Genomic DNA, 17,828 nt, shown 5'->3' with positions numbered 1-17,828 from the left:
TGTCCAGCTAAGGAGGGACGATGCAGGTAATACTGTATGTACAGCCGTCTGTCTGTTGTTCTGTTTGTTGTTCTAAATGTTGTCTGTCTGCCATTCTGTCTGGTTTAGATGAAGTGGTCTGGAGTTACTGTTGCAAACAAAGTCTGTTGTTTGATACGTTCTACTACAGCAGGCAGTACTGTGTGCGTGTGTTACGTGTGTGTGTAAGTCCTCGTATGTTTGTATGTGCTTTATTTGTGCATGCACGTATGTGTGTGTATGTGCGTGCAAGTCTATCCGTGTGTATGTAGATACATTTGTTTGTATAGCTGAAGTGTGTTTACATGTGTGTGTGTTCATGTGTGTGTATGTTCAGTGTATGATGTTCAAGGCATCACAGTCCCTTGAGACAGCGATCTGGTCATCTCCGTGTGTACGAAGAAGGTTTTGAGCTCTCCCTTCCCCTTCACGTTGATGATGCCTCGACACGAACACATGTAGCCCAGCGTCGCTAGGATACGACTTGTCTCCTCAGTTACCTGGAAGCAAGGAAATCATACAGTTATGAATATAACTACTATTCCCTGAAGGAGGGAACGAGGTATAACGCATTATGGCGAGTCAACGACCAGTCCTATTCACCAGAGGAAAACTGAAATCACGGAAGCTCCGCCTTCCTGGCTATAATAACGGGCTCGCATTCATTCCTTCAATTCAGTACCGCTCAGGCACTTGCGAAAAGGCACTGAGTGCCCCAGCTGAAACTGTGCCAGACAGAGCAGTAATGCTAGAACCGGCCACTGGACGGAGCACTCTGCCAGTCTCTCTACATTATGTCCTGAAGGGACCGAGCACCACCATGAGGACTGGGATCATTTTTGTTGTTGTTGTCATGCTTGTTTTCAAATCCACCACTCTTGACAACCGTGTGTCTGAACGTGTGGAAGGAACTGTGTTTATTATGCCCACACCTGGACGATACCGCTCTCTCAATACCCCTGAACACCAAGGAACCTTGGGTTGAAACAATGTGCTTTCATGGTACCGCATTTTTCATACCAGGCCCACACCGGGTTTGGGGACTTCGGCAACCAGTAACTTTCCCCGACAGCCAAGATAGTACCGCGGGACAGACGCAGCACAAAAACAGCCATAGCACGGATTTTGTAGAGAAGCTCTGAATCCGACTCTACGCCTCCACGGTCTTATTCAGCTCATACAGCATACCGATATGATGATACCGCTGCAGCATTGTTACCACATTTAACCACCGATCCACCCTCTACTTCAGGGATCATCAACTAGATTCAGCCGCGAGCCGATTTTCTTCTTGAGCTGGTAGTCGGGACGCCGGAACATAATAACGACGAATTTGTACACTGCAAATTGACCACAAGATGCCCAAACATATATAATATTTGACTAAAACATAACATTTTCAAACAATACTAACATTGTTTTACCATCACGTGTCTCTCTATTATGCGTAGGAACACTTTGGAACAGATTAAAAAAATTAAAATCACTTGGAACAGGTTTCCTGGTGCTTTTACAGTCTTTTATGTCCAACAATTAAAAATAAATATACAGTTGAAGTCGGAAGTTTACATACACTTAGATTGGAGTCATTAAAACTCGTCTTTCAACCACTCCACAAATTTCTTGTTAACAAACTATAGTCTTGGCAAGTCGGTTAGGACATCTACTTTGTGCATGACACGTAATTTTTCCAACAATTGTTGACAGACAGATTATTTCACTTATAATTCACTGTATCACAATTCCAGTGGGTCAGAAGTTTGCATAAACTAAGTTGACTGTGCCTTTAAACAGCTTGGAAAATTCCAGAAAATGATGTCATGGCTTTAGAAGATTCTGATATGCTAAGTGACATAATTTGAGTCAATTGGAGGTGTACCTGTGGATGTATTTCAAGGCCTACCTTCAAACTCAGTGCCTCTTTGCTTGGGTAAGTTAAAAGAAATCAGCCAAGACCTCCAAAAAAAATTGTAGACCTCCACAAGTCTGGTTCATCCTTGGGAGCAATTTCCAAACACCTGAAGGTACCACGTTCATCTGAACAAACAATAGTACGCAAGTATAAACACCATGGGACCACGCAGCTGTCATACCTCTCTATCTCCTAGCGATGAACGTACTTTGGTGCGAAAAGTGCAAATCAATCCGAGAACAACAGCAAAGGACCTTGTGAAGATGCTGGAGGAAACAGGTACAAAAGTATCTATATCCACAGTAAAAACAAGTCCTACATCGACATAACCTGAAAGGCCGCTCAGCAAGGAAGAAGCCACTGCTCCAAAACCGGCATAAAAAAGCCAGACTACGGTTTGCAACTGCACATGGGGACAAAGAACGTACTTTTTGGAGAAATGTTCACTGGTCTGATGAAACAAAAATAGAATTGTTTGCCTATAATGACCATCGTTATGTTTGGAGGATAAAGGGGGAGGCTTGCAAGCCGAAAGAACACCATCCCAACCGTGAAGCACGGGGGTGGCAGCATCATGTTGTGGGGGTGCTTTGCTGCAGGAGGGACTGGTGCACTTCACAAAATAGATGGCATCATGAGGGATGAAAATTATGTGGATATATTGAAGCAACATCTCATGACATCAGTCAGGAAGTTAAAGCTTGGTCGCAAATGGGTCTTCCAAATGGACAATGACCCCAAGCATACTTCCAAAGTTGTTGCAAAATGGCTTAAGGACAACAAAGTCAAGGTATTGGAGTGGCCAACACAAAGCCCTGACCTCAATCCTATAGAAAATGTGTGAGCCTGACTCAGTTACACCAGCTCTGTCAGGAGGAATGTGCCAAAATTCACCCAACTTATTGTGGGAAGCTTGTGGAAGGCTACCCAAAATGTTTGACCCAAGTTAAACAATGTAAGGGCAATGCTACCAAATACTAATTGAGTGTATGTAGACTTCTGACCCACTGGGAATGTGATGAAAGAAATAAAAGCTGAAATAAATCATTCTCTCTACTATTATTCTGACATTTCACATTCTTAAAATAAAGTGGTGATACTAACTGACCTAAGACAGGGAATTTTTACTTTAAATGTCAGGAATTGTGAAAAACTGAGTTTAAATGTATTTGGCTAAGGTGTATGTAAACTTCTAACTTGAACTGTATATATGTATGTACTGTATGTATGTATATGTATATTGTGTATGTATACTTTATTCAGAAAACTTAGGGGGCCGAATAAGACAACCCGTGGGTTGCCAGTTAGGAAACCCTTCTCTACATTCATGAAATCACTATAACCTGGTAGCACCAGCCTGGCTGAATAGGTGGAATCCCAGATCACCTTTATCTCATCTGCAAAATCTTTAAACAGGAGTAAGCAACGCTTCCCTTCCCCCAAACCTGGAGGAGCTGCTCTGCGGGGGAGAAGACACCCAGGTGATCTGCCGCCCTACGACACAGCTCCATCAAAGGCGCATTAACCACCAATGGTTGCCGAATCCAAAGCTGGGAGTTAGGCTGCCCCGAACTGATGTCATCCGCTTCACACTCTGAAAACCCTGCAGAGCCAACCAGGGGTACATCATCCCCTGAACACTTCCACTGCCACAGAAACCAGAATGATCCCTTACATGGGCTGTGACGACACGCCTGTCAACCCACCGCTGCTGCAGCTCTCTCCCAGCCTCAGACGACCCCGTCCCAGAGGTCACTTCACCGGAAGACCCTTCGCCAGCAGCCCCAATCTTTCTCACAAAGTCAACCCGACGCAAAATGGAAGTTGAACCCAGCCGGGGACAATGGTCACATGAGCGTGTTTCCACCCCAGGCAAACATTACAGCACACATGAGTATCTTTCATTTTGATTGTGAAACCACATGCCCTTGGGCACGGTCGGAGGTTCAAACTCGGCTGGTTAGCCATTTTTAACTTACTTTTACCACTGGCCATCTTACTCAAGCAAGGAAGCACAGTCTACACACGTGGAGCGGAAAGTAGTGGGTTTTTAACAAACACAAAAAACAATACCAAGACCAAAAACTCATAATATCTAGAGGGACAAGTACTCTCTCCCCACCAACAGACACCTAAGTCGGAGCCGAATCTCGTAGCCTCGTGTGCTTGAAAAGTTTGTAAATTGCGTGACGCGTTCTTACTTCAGGCGAGATGAAGAGCGAAGAATAGAGGAAACGAATGCGCGCCCTGGTATTATAGCCAGGAAGGCGGGGCTTCTGAGGGTGGTCTCGACATTCATTAGCCCGTTGGGCGTAATTTCTTCAGGTGATTATGATTGGTCGTTGGCTCCCCATAGTGTGTTATATCAAGTGACTGAAAGGGACCACAAAGCAGCATGTCCAAAACATCACATGTAGGCAGAATATTCTATAGATGTACATATTTAACTCAAATTCAAATCAAATCAAATCACATTTTATTTGTCACATACACATGGTTAGCAGATGTTAATGCGAGTGTAGCGAAATGCTTGTGCTTCTAGTTCAGACAATGCAGTAATAACCAACAAGTAATCTAGCTAACAATTCCAAAACTACTACCTTATAGACACAAGTGTAAGGGGATAAAGAATATGTACATAAAGATATATGAATGAGTGATGGTACAGAGCGGCATAGGCAAGATACAGTAGATGGTATTGGGTGCAGTATATACATATGAGATGAGTATGTAAACAAAGTGGCATAGTTAAAGTGGCTAGTGATACATGTATTACATAAAGATGCAGTAGATGATATAGAGTACAGTATATACATATACATATGAGATGAATAATGTAGGGTATGTAAACATTATATTAGGTAGCATTGTTTAAAGTGGCTAGTGATATATTTTACATCATTTCCCATCAATTCCCATTATTAAAGTGGCTGGAGTTGAGTCAGTGTGTTGGCAGCAGCCCCTCAATGTTAGTGGTGGCTGTTTAACAGTCTGATGGCCTTGAGATAGAAGCTGTTTTTCAGTCTCTCTGTCCCAGCTTTGATGCACCTGTACTGACCTCGCCTTCTGGATGATAGCGGGGTGAACAGGCAGTGGCTCGGGTGGTTGTTGTCCTTGATGATCTTTATGGCCTTCCTGTGACATCGGGTGGTGTAGGTGTCCTGGAGGGCAGGTAGTTTGCCCCCGGTGATGCGTTGTGCAGACCTCACTACCCTCTGGAGAGCCTTACGGTTGTGGGCGGAGCAGTTGCCGTACCAGGCGGTGATACAGCCCGACAGGATGCTCTCGATTGTGCATCTGTAGAAGTTTGTGAGTGCTTTTGGTGACAAGCCGAATTTCTTCAGCCTCCTGAGGTTGAAGAGGCGCTGCTGTGCCTTCTTCACGATGCTGTCTGTGTGGGTGGACCAATTCAGTTTGTCTGTGATGTGTACGCCGAGGAACTTAAAACTTACTACCCTCTCCACTACTGTTCCATCGATGTGGATAGGGGGGTGTTCCCTCTGCTGTTTCCTGAAGTCCACAATCATCTCCTTAGTTTTGTTGACGTTGAGTGTGAGGTTATTTTCCTGACACCACACTCCGAGGGCCCTCACCTCCTCCCTGTAGGCCGTCTCGTCGTTGTTGGTAATCAAGCCTACCACTGTTGTGTCGTCCGCAAACTTGATGATTGAGTTGGAGGCGTGCGTGGCCATGCAGTCGTGGGTGAACAGGGAGTACAGGAGAGGGCTCAGAACGCATCCTTGTGGGGCCCCAGTGTTGAGGATCAGCGGGGTGGAAATGTTGTTGCCTACCCTCACCACCTGGGTGCGGCCCGTCAGGAAGTCCAGTACCCAGTTGCACAGGGCGGGGTCGAGACCCAGGGTCTCGAGCTTGATGACGAGCTTGGAGGGCACCATGGTGTTAAATTCCGAGCTGTAGTCGATGAACAGCATTCTCACATAGGTATTCCTCTTGTCCAGATGGGTTAGGGCAGTGTGCAGTGTGGTTGAGATTGCATCGTCTGTGGACCTATTTGGGCGGTAAGCAAATTGGAGTGGGTCTAGGGTGTCAGGTAGGGTGGAGGTGATATGGTCCTTGACTAGTCTCTCAAAGCACTTCATGATGACGGAAGTTAGTGCTACGGGGCGGTAGTCGTTTAGCTCAGTTACCTTAGCTTTCTTGGGAACAGGAACAAGGGTGGCCCTCTTGAAGCATGTGGGAACAACAGACTGGGATAGGGATTGATTGAATATGTCCGTAAACACACCAGCCAGCTGGTCTGCCAGTCAGTCTGGGCCTGCAGCCTTGCGAGGGTTGACACGTTTAAATGTTTTCCTCACGAGTCTGCATGTTTTAGTTGCGGGCCATGTCAGTGGCACTGTATTGTCCTTAAAGCGGGCAAAAAAGTTATTTAGTCTGCCTGGGAGCAAGACATCCTGGTCCGTGACGGGGCGGGTTTTCTTTTTGTAATCCGTGATTGACTGTAGACCCTGCCACATACCTCTTGTGTCTGAGTCGTTGAATTGAGATTCTACTTTGTCTCTATACTGACGCTTAGCTTGTTTGATTGCCTTGCGGAGGGAATAGTTACACTGTTTGTATTCGGTCATGTTTCCGGTCACCTTGCCCTGATTAAAAGCAGTGGTTCGGGCTTTCAGTTTCACACGAATGCTGCCATCAATCAACGGTTTCTGGTTTGGGAATGTTTTAATCGTTGCTATGGGAACCATATCTTCAACGCACGTTCTAATGAACTCGCTCACCGAATCAGCGTATTCGTCAATGTTGTTGTCTGACGCAATACGAAACATATCCCAGTCCACGTGATGGAAGCAGTCTTGGAGTGTGGAATCAGATTGGTCGGACCAGCGTTGAACAGACCTCAGCACGGGAGGTTCTTGTTTTAGTTTCTGTCTGTAGGCAGGGATCAACAAAATGGAGTCGTGGTCAGCTTTTCCGAAAGGAGGGCGGGGCAGGGCCTTATATGCGTCGCGGAAGTTAGAATAGCAGTGATCCAAGGTTTTGCCAGCCCTGGTTGCGCAATCGATATGCTGATACAATTTAGGGAGTCTTGTTTTCAGATTAGCCTTGTTAAAATCCCCAGCTACAATGAATGCAGCCTCCGGATAAATGGATTCCAGTTTGCAAAGAGTCAAATAACGTTTGTTCAGAGCCATCGATGTGTCTGCTTGGGGGGGAATATATACGGCTGTGATTATAATCGAAGAGAATTCCCTTGGTAGATAATGCGGTCGACATTTGATTGTGAGGAATTCTAAATCAGGTGAACAGAAGGACTTGAGTACCTGTATGTTGTTATGATCACACCACGTCACGTTAACCATGAAGCATACGCCCCCGCCCCTCTTCTTACCAGAAAGATGTTTGTTTCTGTCTGCGCGATGCGTGGAGAAACCAGTTGGCTGCACCGACTCCGATAGCGTCTCTCCAGTGAGCCATGTTTCCGTGAAGCAAAGAACGTTACAGTCTCTAAAGTCCCTCTGGAATGCTACCCTTACTCGGATTTCATCAACCTTGTTGTCAAGAGACTGGACATTGGCGAGAAGAATGCTAGGGAGTGGTGCACGATGTGCCCGTCTCCGGAGTCTGACCAGAAGACCGCTCCGTTTCCCCCTTTTACGAAGTCGTTTTTTTGGGTCGCCGGCTGGGATCCATTCCGTTGTCCTGGGTGAAAAGCAGAACACAGGATCCGCTTCGCGAAAGTCATATTCTTGGTCGTACTGATGGTGAGTGGACGCTGCTCTTATGTTCAGTAGTTCTTCTCGACTGTATGTAATGAAACCTAAGATGACCTGGGGTACCAATGTAAGAAATAACACGTAAAAAAACAAAAAACTGCATAGTTTCCTAGGAACGCGAAGCGAGGCGGCCATCTCTGTCGGCGCCGGACAGGATCTCTGTGGTAAATTCATATTAATAACTGGAGACTTAATCAGGAAAGGAGAATAGTCAAAGAGATAAGTTCATAGTGGCTTCGACTATATTGTATAGTTCTGCATTATTATATATCTACATTTGCATAACATCTGCTCTGTACCTGTATACCGTTCTCATTAACCTTGATCTATTTCTGCAGCGACCCCTAGTGGTATAACATAAAACTGCATGGAGCTATTATTACTGTAGCAGTGTTTCCCCAAGGGTGCACATTTTGGGTTTTGTCCTAGAACTACACTGCTGATTCAAATAATCAAAGCTTAATGATGAGTTGATTATTCGAGTCAGGTGTGTAGTGCTAGGGAGAAAAAGAAACAAGATAGAGTTTGGGAAACTGCTGTAGCATTACTATTCGTATAACTGTATTAATTGAGTACCTGTATTTTTCCCAGTACCCCAGTACTCTCCATCCTGCTGGCCACATTAACACTGTTACCCCAGATATCATACTGAGGCTTTTGAGCTCCGATCACCCCCGCAATCACCGGACCATGGTTTATCCCTGACACAACCAGGAAGAAGGGTTAGAGGTCACATGTAAGACAGAGTCGGACTGTACCAATTACACTATATCTCTCTCTCTCTCTCTCTCTCTCTCTCTCTCTCTCTCTCTCTCTCTCTCTCTCTCTCTCTCTCTCTCTCTCTCTCTCTCTCTCTCTCTCTCTCTCTCTCTCTCTCTCTCTCTCTCTCTCTCTCTCTCTCTCTCTCTCTCTCTCTCTCTCTCTCTCTCTCTCTCATACACACACGCACACACTCTCTCTCTCTCTCTCTCTTACCGACTCGTAGCCTGAAGTCATTGAAAGAGTGTTTGTTGATAACGTCTAGTTTCCCGACCAGAGCGAAGGCAAACTCCATCATTGTGCCGATGTGCATGTACTGACGATCATGTTCCTGAGAGAGAGAGAGAGTAGAAAATTGAGTGAGGGAGAAAGAAAAAATGGAAAGGAACAGAGAGAGGAAAGAGAGACGAGGAAGACAGAAAAGGACAAGAGACAATAGGGGGGTAGAGGAATGGAGAGAGAGGGAGAATCATTCAGTTGTTTAGCACCATCACACAACTTTAAACCTGTAATTGGAGGTGAGTTGATGCTGTAGCTGAGTTTGATAATTTCTGTGGGTTTAAAATACAGTATATGTCATCCAGTTCCCACCCATTAATTAATTAATTACATATTTTTCTTCTGGTGTTCTCTGCTGTGTGTGTGTGTGTGTGTGTGTGTGTGTGTGTGTGTGTGTGTGTGTGTGTGTGTGTGTGTGTGTGTGTGTGTGTGTGTGTGTGTGTGTGTGTGTGTGTGTGTGTGTGTGTGTGTGTGTGTGTGTGTGTGTGTGTGTGTGTGTGTGTGTGTGTGTGTGTGTGTGTGTGTGTGTGTGTGTGTGTGTGTGTGTGTGTGTGTGTGTGTGGAAAAGATGTACCTGTGTGTATTCAGGTCCAGGTGTTGCGTTGAGACCAGTAGCAGCCATATAAGTGCTGCCAATAGTCTTTATCTTCTCCACCCCGCTGAACTTAGGCTTGGACAGCAGCTGTCACACACACAGAGAGAGAGAGAGAGGGTAGAATTTAGCCTTGGACAGCAGCTGTCACACACACAGAGAGAGAGAGAGAGGGTAGAATTTAGCCTTGGACAGCAGCTGTCACACACAGAGAGAGAGAGAGAGAGAGAGAGAGAGAGGGTAGAATTTAGCCTTGGACAGCAGCTGTCACACACAGAGAGAGAGAGAGAGAGAGAGAGAGAGAGAGAGAGAGAGAGAGAGAGAGAGAGAGAGGGTAGAATTTAGCCTTGGACAGCAGCTGTCACAGAGATAGAGAGAGGATGGAATTTAGCCTTGGACAGCAGCTGTCACACACACAGAGAGAGGGAGAGGGTAGACAATTAGCAAGAATACTGTAACGAGGATGTTACAGACAATTCGGTTACAGATTTGTTCCTGTTATCAGTGAGGATGCTCTGTATTGTCTAACATCCGGTTATGATCAGTAGTAACGGATGTGATATTACTGTGACACATTCTACAACAGCCCAACACACAGATGTGATTAGTAGCCAATAAGGACAGAGTAACTCACCTCGTCAAAGTCAGCGATGATCTCGTTGAGGAGTCTGAGACATTCCAGGCCCTCCTTGTTGACATCTGACTCTGTGTAGAACTCCTTAAAGTCTGGGATGGAGGCGAACATCACACACACCGACTCATACGACTGGTGGTACAGATCCTGGAGAAACAAGCACACAGACAGAGGTCAGTGGAATGGATCTATGCTACTGGTTCCATATAGGGTTAGAATGTGTGGTTCTAAAGTTAGTTCTAGAATGCATTTACTTTGTGTCTTCTTTGAAGAATTTTAGAATGGGAATGTGCTTCGATCTATGATTCTGAGTTCTCAAGGTTCTGATGTCCTGTGAATGGTTGCTGCCTCACCTCGTTCTTCCAGTTACGTCCCAGGAAGTGTTCTGCAACATGGGCCGGTAGAACGTTCTCTAGTAGAACCCTGTTCAGGTTCTCCATGGTCTCAATCTCCTCACACTCTCTCTTGAACTTGTCCCTCCACAGGAAGTCCAACCTACAGTAATATTCATTCTGTTAACAGGAGGACACAGAGACGGTAAAGATATGATGGTCATAAAGTATTTCTAAATCATTTTACTTTACTCTCTGAAATGACTACGCTTTCATTTGCTGAACAGATCAAGTTCATTCAAATGAGACTGGACTTGACTCAGTGCTGACTAGACTTCTGAAACAATGAAAGAATTGAAAACGGAACACAAGGGTCAATGTGCTCTTTATTGTCCACTTGGAGAGTCACTGCTTCAAGCTACACCTGTAATCTATAACTGTTCCTCTCACACATTCTCCTAACTTTAACGACATGGAAAAAATTAGGGGCATTTTCCTCCCCCATAGACCTACAATACTCCTACTGTCAACTAATCATCCCCCTTCCATCCAAAATTGAGATCATCTGATGGCAGAATAAGAGACTCTGTCCCAAATGGGACCCTTTTCTCTATATAGCGCACTGCTTTTGACAAGGGCCCTGGTCAAAACTACTGCACTTTTATAGGGATTAGAGTGCCGTTTGGGACATAGAACTATCTCACCAACTGGCCCTTGATCATGATTTGTATTGATGGAAAATGAGCGCTCCGGTAAAAAGACAACGAAGCAGAGGATAGCAGCTTCACTCCAGGAAACGCTGAGCACCAAGCCTGATTAGCATAAAGTATAGGTGTTGGTTTCTCATTGGTTATTTGTGAGATGGTGGTCAAAACACCCCGGTGTGTGTGTGTGGGTGTATGTGTGTATGTTTGTGTCTGTGCCCTGTATTAGAGCTTGGGCCGGCTGTGGGCCGGCGTTTATATACGTGTGTGTGTGTGTGTGTGTGTGTGTGTACTAGTTAGGTCATCCTTGCGAAGAGTTGAGAAAGCCTAGTAACTAGGTCAGGCAGGAACAGTGGTATTATGAGAGGCTGTTTAGAAGGCAATGATGATGCTTAATTAATGAATCATTAATCTGTTTAATTCATCATTACCTCAGGCTTAGAGCCAGATGCTGCAACGGAGAGACTATTTAACACCCCCAGAAAATATTTGAAATAAACAAAGGCTTACAATTGTAAAATCGTTTAAAATACAGCTAACCAAATACTGCAATTCAATTAAACATGTACTTCATCCCCAAAACACAGCCCCTACCCTACTGGTGACTATAACCCAGTTTGACAACAGGGGGAACTGTATGGGCTGGCTCTTGTCCACTGGGAATGGAATATCTTGGTACACAAAACTGTCTCTAAAAACCTCTGATGGATGGTACTCCAGAGCAGTGGCTTTGGCAAACATATGATGATGGCAGGGCCAAATTTAGGCACTCAAATCATCATTTCATTATCATAAAAGCATAGCCTATCCTATACCCTAGACAGCAAATTCTCCAATGTTAAATCATCACTGACATCAGGCCTTAAAGTTACATTATGCTGGCTTGTAAAGTGATATGTTATTCCTATTGAAATACAGACAGAGTTAGCACATCCTACATCTTTATTCATCTGCAGCCTGCCTCCGAAATAACTGTCAGGGGAAGGAATATTAAGAAAGGAGACGACCTAAACCACTTCAACTGTAACAGCCACTTCAGCAACGGATGCAATAAATCTAACTAACTGATTGAATTAGTTGAGAAAACTCTGTTATTTGTCTTTGTGTAGCATACGATTAATAAATCAATCAATGCACATGTAAAAACACAGATATTCATTCAAAACAAAATTCCAGCTGCAGTAGAGCACGCTGTGAAATTAGATCATGATGGGCGAAGTTTTGATGGGAACATTTTACTCTCCACTCAACACTGGTTATTAACACTAACACTAGGGTTCTTTTACACCTGAGGGTTAATTTAACTCCTGAATCAACACTAGAAATGTTACACTGAAAAATCAATACAAGGCAACACTGGCCAATTTGCTGTGTACTTTAATCGATCGCACACAACAAACCATCTAATAAGTGATTTCACATTACAGATAAAAGGTCTTGTAGGCCTACGTTAATCCACAAGTCTTGCTCTTAAAATGCGACTCACATAGACCTACACATAATAAACCATAGGTCTATAATTAATAGACTGAGACTAGAACATAATGCACTGATATAACAGTAATAATCACAATAGGCAGCCATAGCCTACAGTGCCTTCAGAAAGTATTCATACCCCTTGACTTTTTCCACATTTTGTTGTGTTACAGCCTAAATTCAAAATGGATTCAATTGCTTTTTTTCCTCACCCATTTACACACAATACCTCATAATGACAAAGTGAAAATATGTTTTTAGAAATGTTTGCAATTTATGTTAGAATTACTTTTGGCAGCGTTTACAGCTGAGTCTTTCTGGGTAAGTCTCAAAGAGCTTTGCACACCTGGATTGTACAATATTTGAAAATGTTTCTTTAAAAAGATCTTCAAGCTCTGTCAAGTTGGTTGTTGATCATGGATAGACAGACATTTTCAAGCCTTGCCATAGATTATGAAGCTGATTTAAGTCAAAACTGTAACTAGGCCCTTCACGAACATTCAATGTCGTCTTGGTAATCAACTCCAGTTTATGTTTGGCCTTGTGTTTTAGGTTATTGTCCTGCTGAAAGGTGATTTTGTCTCCCAGTGTCTGTTGGAAAGCAGACTGAAACAGGTTTTCCTATAGCACTTAGCTCTGTTCAACGACTACTCGGTGATGTGTTGAGTTTTGCCCCAAACACAACTCTTTCCATTCAGGACATAAATGTCATTTTTTTTGCCACATTTTTTGCAGTTTTAGCATTAATTTAGTATTGTGGAGTAACTACAATGTTGTTGATCCATCCTCAGTTTTCTCCTGTCACAGCCATTAAGTTCTGTAACTGTTTTAATGTCACCATTGGCCAGTTGGTGAAATCCCTGAACGGTTTCCCTCCTCTCCGGCAAGTGAGTGTCTTTGTAGTGACAAATACTTGTGTGTGTGGGGTACAGAGATGAGGTAGTCATTCAGAAATCATGTTAAACACTATTATTGCACTCAGAGTGTTGTCCATGCAACTTATTATGTGACTTGTTAAGCACATTTTTACTCCTGAACGTATTTAGACTTGCCATTACAAAGTTTAATACTTATTGACTCAACTTTTAATTCTTAATTAATTAGTAACAATTTCGAAAAACATAATTACACTTTGACATTATTGGGTATTGTGTGTAGGACAATGACACAAAATCGCATTTTAATCCATTTTAAATTCCGTCTGTAAAAGACAACAAAATGTGAAAAAAGTTGAGATCACTGAGCCAAAATGCAAGCCGAGTGCAATTCTCTGCTGGGCGCTGGAGATCAAGTGTGCCTACAATGTATTTTAAATTACCAAGAGCCTATAGGGCCTAACTATAATGCATGGGCAGAGAAGCACAGGGCAATGATCTATTTCCAAGTAAATTCAATTCCCCAAAATCATAGGCTATTTACATTGACTGTAAATAAATATTGTTTCATGCATTTGCCCATTTTCTCCATGTCCCTTATATTTCAAAACTTGAGTCTCAAGCTGGGCTATATGATAACACTGGTCAGAGGTCAGTTGTTGTATCTAGGTAATATGATAACACTGGTCAGAGGTCAGTTGTTGTAGCTAAGCTCTATGATAACACTGGTCAGAGGTCAGTTGTTGTAGCCTACTACTTGCGAGGCACATCGGCGCTCCCGAGTGGTGCAGCGGTCTAAGACGCTGCATCTCAGTGCAATAAGCGTCACTACAGTCTCTGGTTCGAATCCAGGCTGTATCACATCCGGCCGTGATTGGGAGTCCCATAGGGCGGCGCACAATTGGGCCAACGTCGTCCAGGTTTGGCCGGGGTAGGCCGTTATTGTAAATAAGAATTTGTTCTGAACTGACTTGCCTAGTTAAATAAATAAATAAAATAAACATTTTGTTGAAGTAACTTTTTTTATTTCACTGGAGTGGAGGATGGGACAGAGTGCGAGTTGAAGTGGGGAGGCGTGTTCCGTGGTGTCTAACAGTGTGGAATTAAAACAGTGTTGTAGTGCTGATCGTTGTCTCTGAATGTCCTGAAACTCTCTTTAAGGCCCCCGATTAGATCAAAGCAATCAATCACTGATATCAAATAACTTGGCAAATGCGAGAACATCCTCTCTATACACAGTCTCTAGAAATGTTTTTACTGTGAGATTTGTTTGGCCATTTTACTTGTTTTTGCCAGCCAAGTTGGCTAGTGAGTCTTAGCTAGCTAGCTAACGATGTGTAGCCCACACAATGTACCCTAGTCTACACAGGGGGAGCTACTGTTTACTGCACATGGTATCACTGCAAAGTGAAATGTGCCAGAACCCGCCCATTCTTCTGAAATTGATACGCTGATTGTTTCGTCCCCCCCCCCCCCCCACCGGTAAACAATCACAGCATAATAAAAATGCCTTACATAGGCCTAAATGAAATAGATTTTTATTTAAACATGTCCTTGAGTATCCTGAAAAGCATCTGCTAAATACAATGTATTATTATTATCAATATACAGTGAGCTCCAAAAGTATTGGGACAGTGACATTTCTTTGTTTGTTTTGGCTGTGTGCTTCAGAAATGTGAAATTATACAATGACTATGAGGTTAGTGCAGACTGTCAGTTGTCATTTGAGGGTATTTTACTCCATATCGGGTGAACCGTTTAGAAATTACAACTCTTTTTGTACATAGTCCCCCATTTTAAGGGACAAAGTATTGGCACAAATTCACTTATACAGTACAGTGTCTTGCAAAAGTATTTATCCCCCTTGGTGTTTTTCCTATTTTGTTGCATTGCGACCTGTCATTTAAATAGATTTTTATTTGGATTTCATGTAATGGACATACACAAAATAGTCCAAGTTGGTGAAGTGGAATGAAAAAAATGACTTGTTTCAAAAAATTCAAACAAATAAAAAACAGAAAAGTGGTGTGTGTATATGTATTCAGCCCCTTTGATATGAAGCCCCTAAATAAGATCTGGTGCAACCAATTACCTTCAGAAGTCACATAATTAGTTAAATAAAGTACACCTGTGTGCAATCTAAGTGTCACATGATCTGTCACATGATCTTAGTATATATAAACCTGTTCTGAAAGGTCCTAGAGTCTGAAACACCACTAAGCAAGCGGCACCATGAAGACCAAGGAGCTCTCCAAACAGGTCAGGGACAAAGTTGTGGAGACGTACAGATCAGGGTTGGGTTATAAAAAAATATCAGAAACTTTGAACATCCCATGGAGCACCGTTAAATCCATTATTAAAAAATAGAAAGAATATGGCACCACAACAAACCTGCCAAGAGAGGGCCTCCCACCAAAACTCACAGACCAGGCAAGGAGGGCATTAATCAGAGAGGCAAGAAAGAGACCAAAGATAACCCTGAAGGAGCTGCAAAGCTCCACAGCAAAGATTGGAGTATCTGTCCATAGGACCACTTTAAGCCGTACACTCCACAGAGCTGGGCTTTACAGAAGAGTGGCCAGAAAAAAGCCATTACTAAAATAAAAAAATAAGCAAACACATTTGGTGTTCACCAAAAGGCATGTGGGAGACTCCACAAACATATGGAAGAAGGTACTCTGGTAAGATGAGACTAAAATTGAGCTTTTTGGCCATCAAAGAAAACACTATGTCTAGCGCAAACCAAATACCTCTCAACTTGAAGGAGCTAGAGCAGTTTTGCCTTGAAGAATGGGCAAAAATCCCAGTGGCTAGATGTGCCAAGCTTACAAAGTGTTGACTTTGGGGGGGGGGGGGGGGGGGGGGGGGGGGGGGGGGAGATAGTTGTGCACGCTCAGGTTTTCTTTTTAAAATATTTATTTATTTATTTCTTGTTTGTTTCACAATAAAAAATATTTTGCACCTTCAAAGTGGTAGGCATGTTGTGTAAATCAAATGATACAAACCCCTCCCAAAAATATATTTTAATTCCAAGTTGTAAAGCAACAAAATGCCATGGGGTGTGAGAACTTTTGCAAGCCACTGTAGTCATACGCTTAGCATTTGGTCCCATGTTCCAATTACGCCATGACTACATCAAGCTTGTGACTCTACAAACTTCAGATCATCTGTAAGTCTTTGCTAGGTAACGCCCCTCCTTATCTCAGCTCACTGGTCACCATAGCAGCACCCACTCGTAGCGAGCGCTCCAGAAGGTATATCTCACTGGTCACCCCCAAAGCCAATTCCTCTTTCCTTCCAGTTCTCTGCTGCCAATGACTGGAACGAATTGCAAAAATCACTGAAGCTGGAGACTTTAAGCACCAGCTGTCAGAGCAGCTCACAGATCACTGCACCTGTACATAGCCCATCTGTAAATAGCCCATCTGTAAATAGCCCATCTGTAAATAGCCCATCCAACTACCTCATCCCCATACGTTTTTTTTTTTTTGCTCCTTTGCATCCCAGTATCTCTACTTGCACATTCATCTTCTGCACATCTATCACTCCAGTGTTTAATTGCTAAATTGTAATTATTTCACTATGGCCTATTTATTGCCTTATTGCCACTGTATATAGACTTTTCTACTGTATTATTGATTGTATGTTTGTTTATTCCATGTGTAACTCTGTGTTGTTGTATGTGTCGAACTGTTTTGCTTTATCTTGGCCAGGTCGCAGTTGTAAATGAGAACTTGTTCTCAACTGGCCTACCTGGTTAAATAAAGGTGAAATCAAATGTTTAAAAAATAGCTATAACAGGTTTAACAGGTACTGTACCTGTCGTGCTAACACCAGTAGAGTGATGAAGAAGATGAAGAGAGAAACAGAACCCATCGTCTTCAGATCCTTTAGAATGCCTGGCCTGAGGAGAGAGGGATGAGAGAGAGAGAGAGAGAGAGATGAGAGAGAAAAAGAGGAAAGAATAAAAACAAAACAGTTCAAGTCTTTCACCACCATAAAGTGCACTCTCTCTCTCTCTCTGCTCTCTCTCTGCTCTCTCTCTGCTCTCTCTCTCTCTCTCTCTGTCTGTCTCTCTCTCTCTCTCTCTCTCTGTCTCTGTCTCTGTCTCTGTCTGTCTCTCTCTCTGTCTCTCTCTCTCTCTCTCTCTGTCTCTGTTCTCTGTTCTCTCTCTCTCTGTCTCTCTCTCTCTGTCTCTCTCTCTCTGTCTGTCTGTCTCTCTCTCTCTCTCTAACCGTCATTCATATCAGCAAAATAAATTCCACTCTATGAAGACAAAAACCCAATATCATAGAACCTGTCAGTCATGATCCGAACAACAATTACCCCGGCAATCGAGTTCTATTCCATAGTGACAACTTTTGATTGACAGTTGAAAGGAATATCGCTTTGACAGACATTCCCTAATGACTTTGTCTGTGGCTCTGAATCCTGGCCTATTATTGCACAAATCACAGTAAGGGAAGAAAAAGTGTTAACAGTGTGTGTGTGGGTGGGTGGGTGGGTTGG

General features: G+C 43.4%; 1 protein-coding gene across 2 annotated transcripts in view; it reads right to left on the bottom strand.

Annotated features, from left to right (window-relative positions):
• Positions 1 to 365: 365 nt before the first annotated feature.
• Positions 366 to 17,828, bottom strand: part of LOC139372698 (adenylate cyclase type 2-like) — an 86,124-nt gene continuing 68,661 nt past the window's right edge. For both annotated transcript variants that reach the window (XM_071112486.1, XM_071112487.1), the window contains exons 19-25: positions 17,139 to 17,223; positions 10,286 to 10,444; positions 9,933 to 10,079; positions 9,281 to 9,388; positions 8,644 to 8,758; positions 8,245 to 8,369; positions 366 to 518 (exon numbers count right to left, since the gene is read on the bottom strand). In XM_071112486.1, the coding sequence (XP_070968587.1) occupies positions 366 to 518; positions 8,245 to 8,369; positions 8,644 to 8,758; positions 9,281 to 9,388; positions 9,933 to 10,079; positions 10,286 to 10,444; positions 17,139 to 17,223 (892 nt within the window). The remainder of the gene's footprint in view (positions 519 to 8,244; positions 8,370 to 8,643; positions 8,759 to 9,280; positions 9,389 to 9,932; positions 10,080 to 10,285; positions 10,445 to 17,138; positions 17,224 to 17,828) is intronic.

Source organism: Oncorhynchus clarkii, chromosome 18 (assembly GCF_045791955.1).
Source record: "Oncorhynchus clarkii lewisi isolate Uvic-CL-2024 chromosome 18, UVic_Ocla_1.0, whole genome shotgun sequence".
Taxonomy (NCBI): Eukaryota; Metazoa; Chordata; class Actinopteri; order Salmoniformes; family Salmonidae; genus Oncorhynchus; species Oncorhynchus clarkii.
Note: the sequence above shows the minus strand (reverse complement) of the source record. Positions and strands in the feature narration are given on the sequence as shown.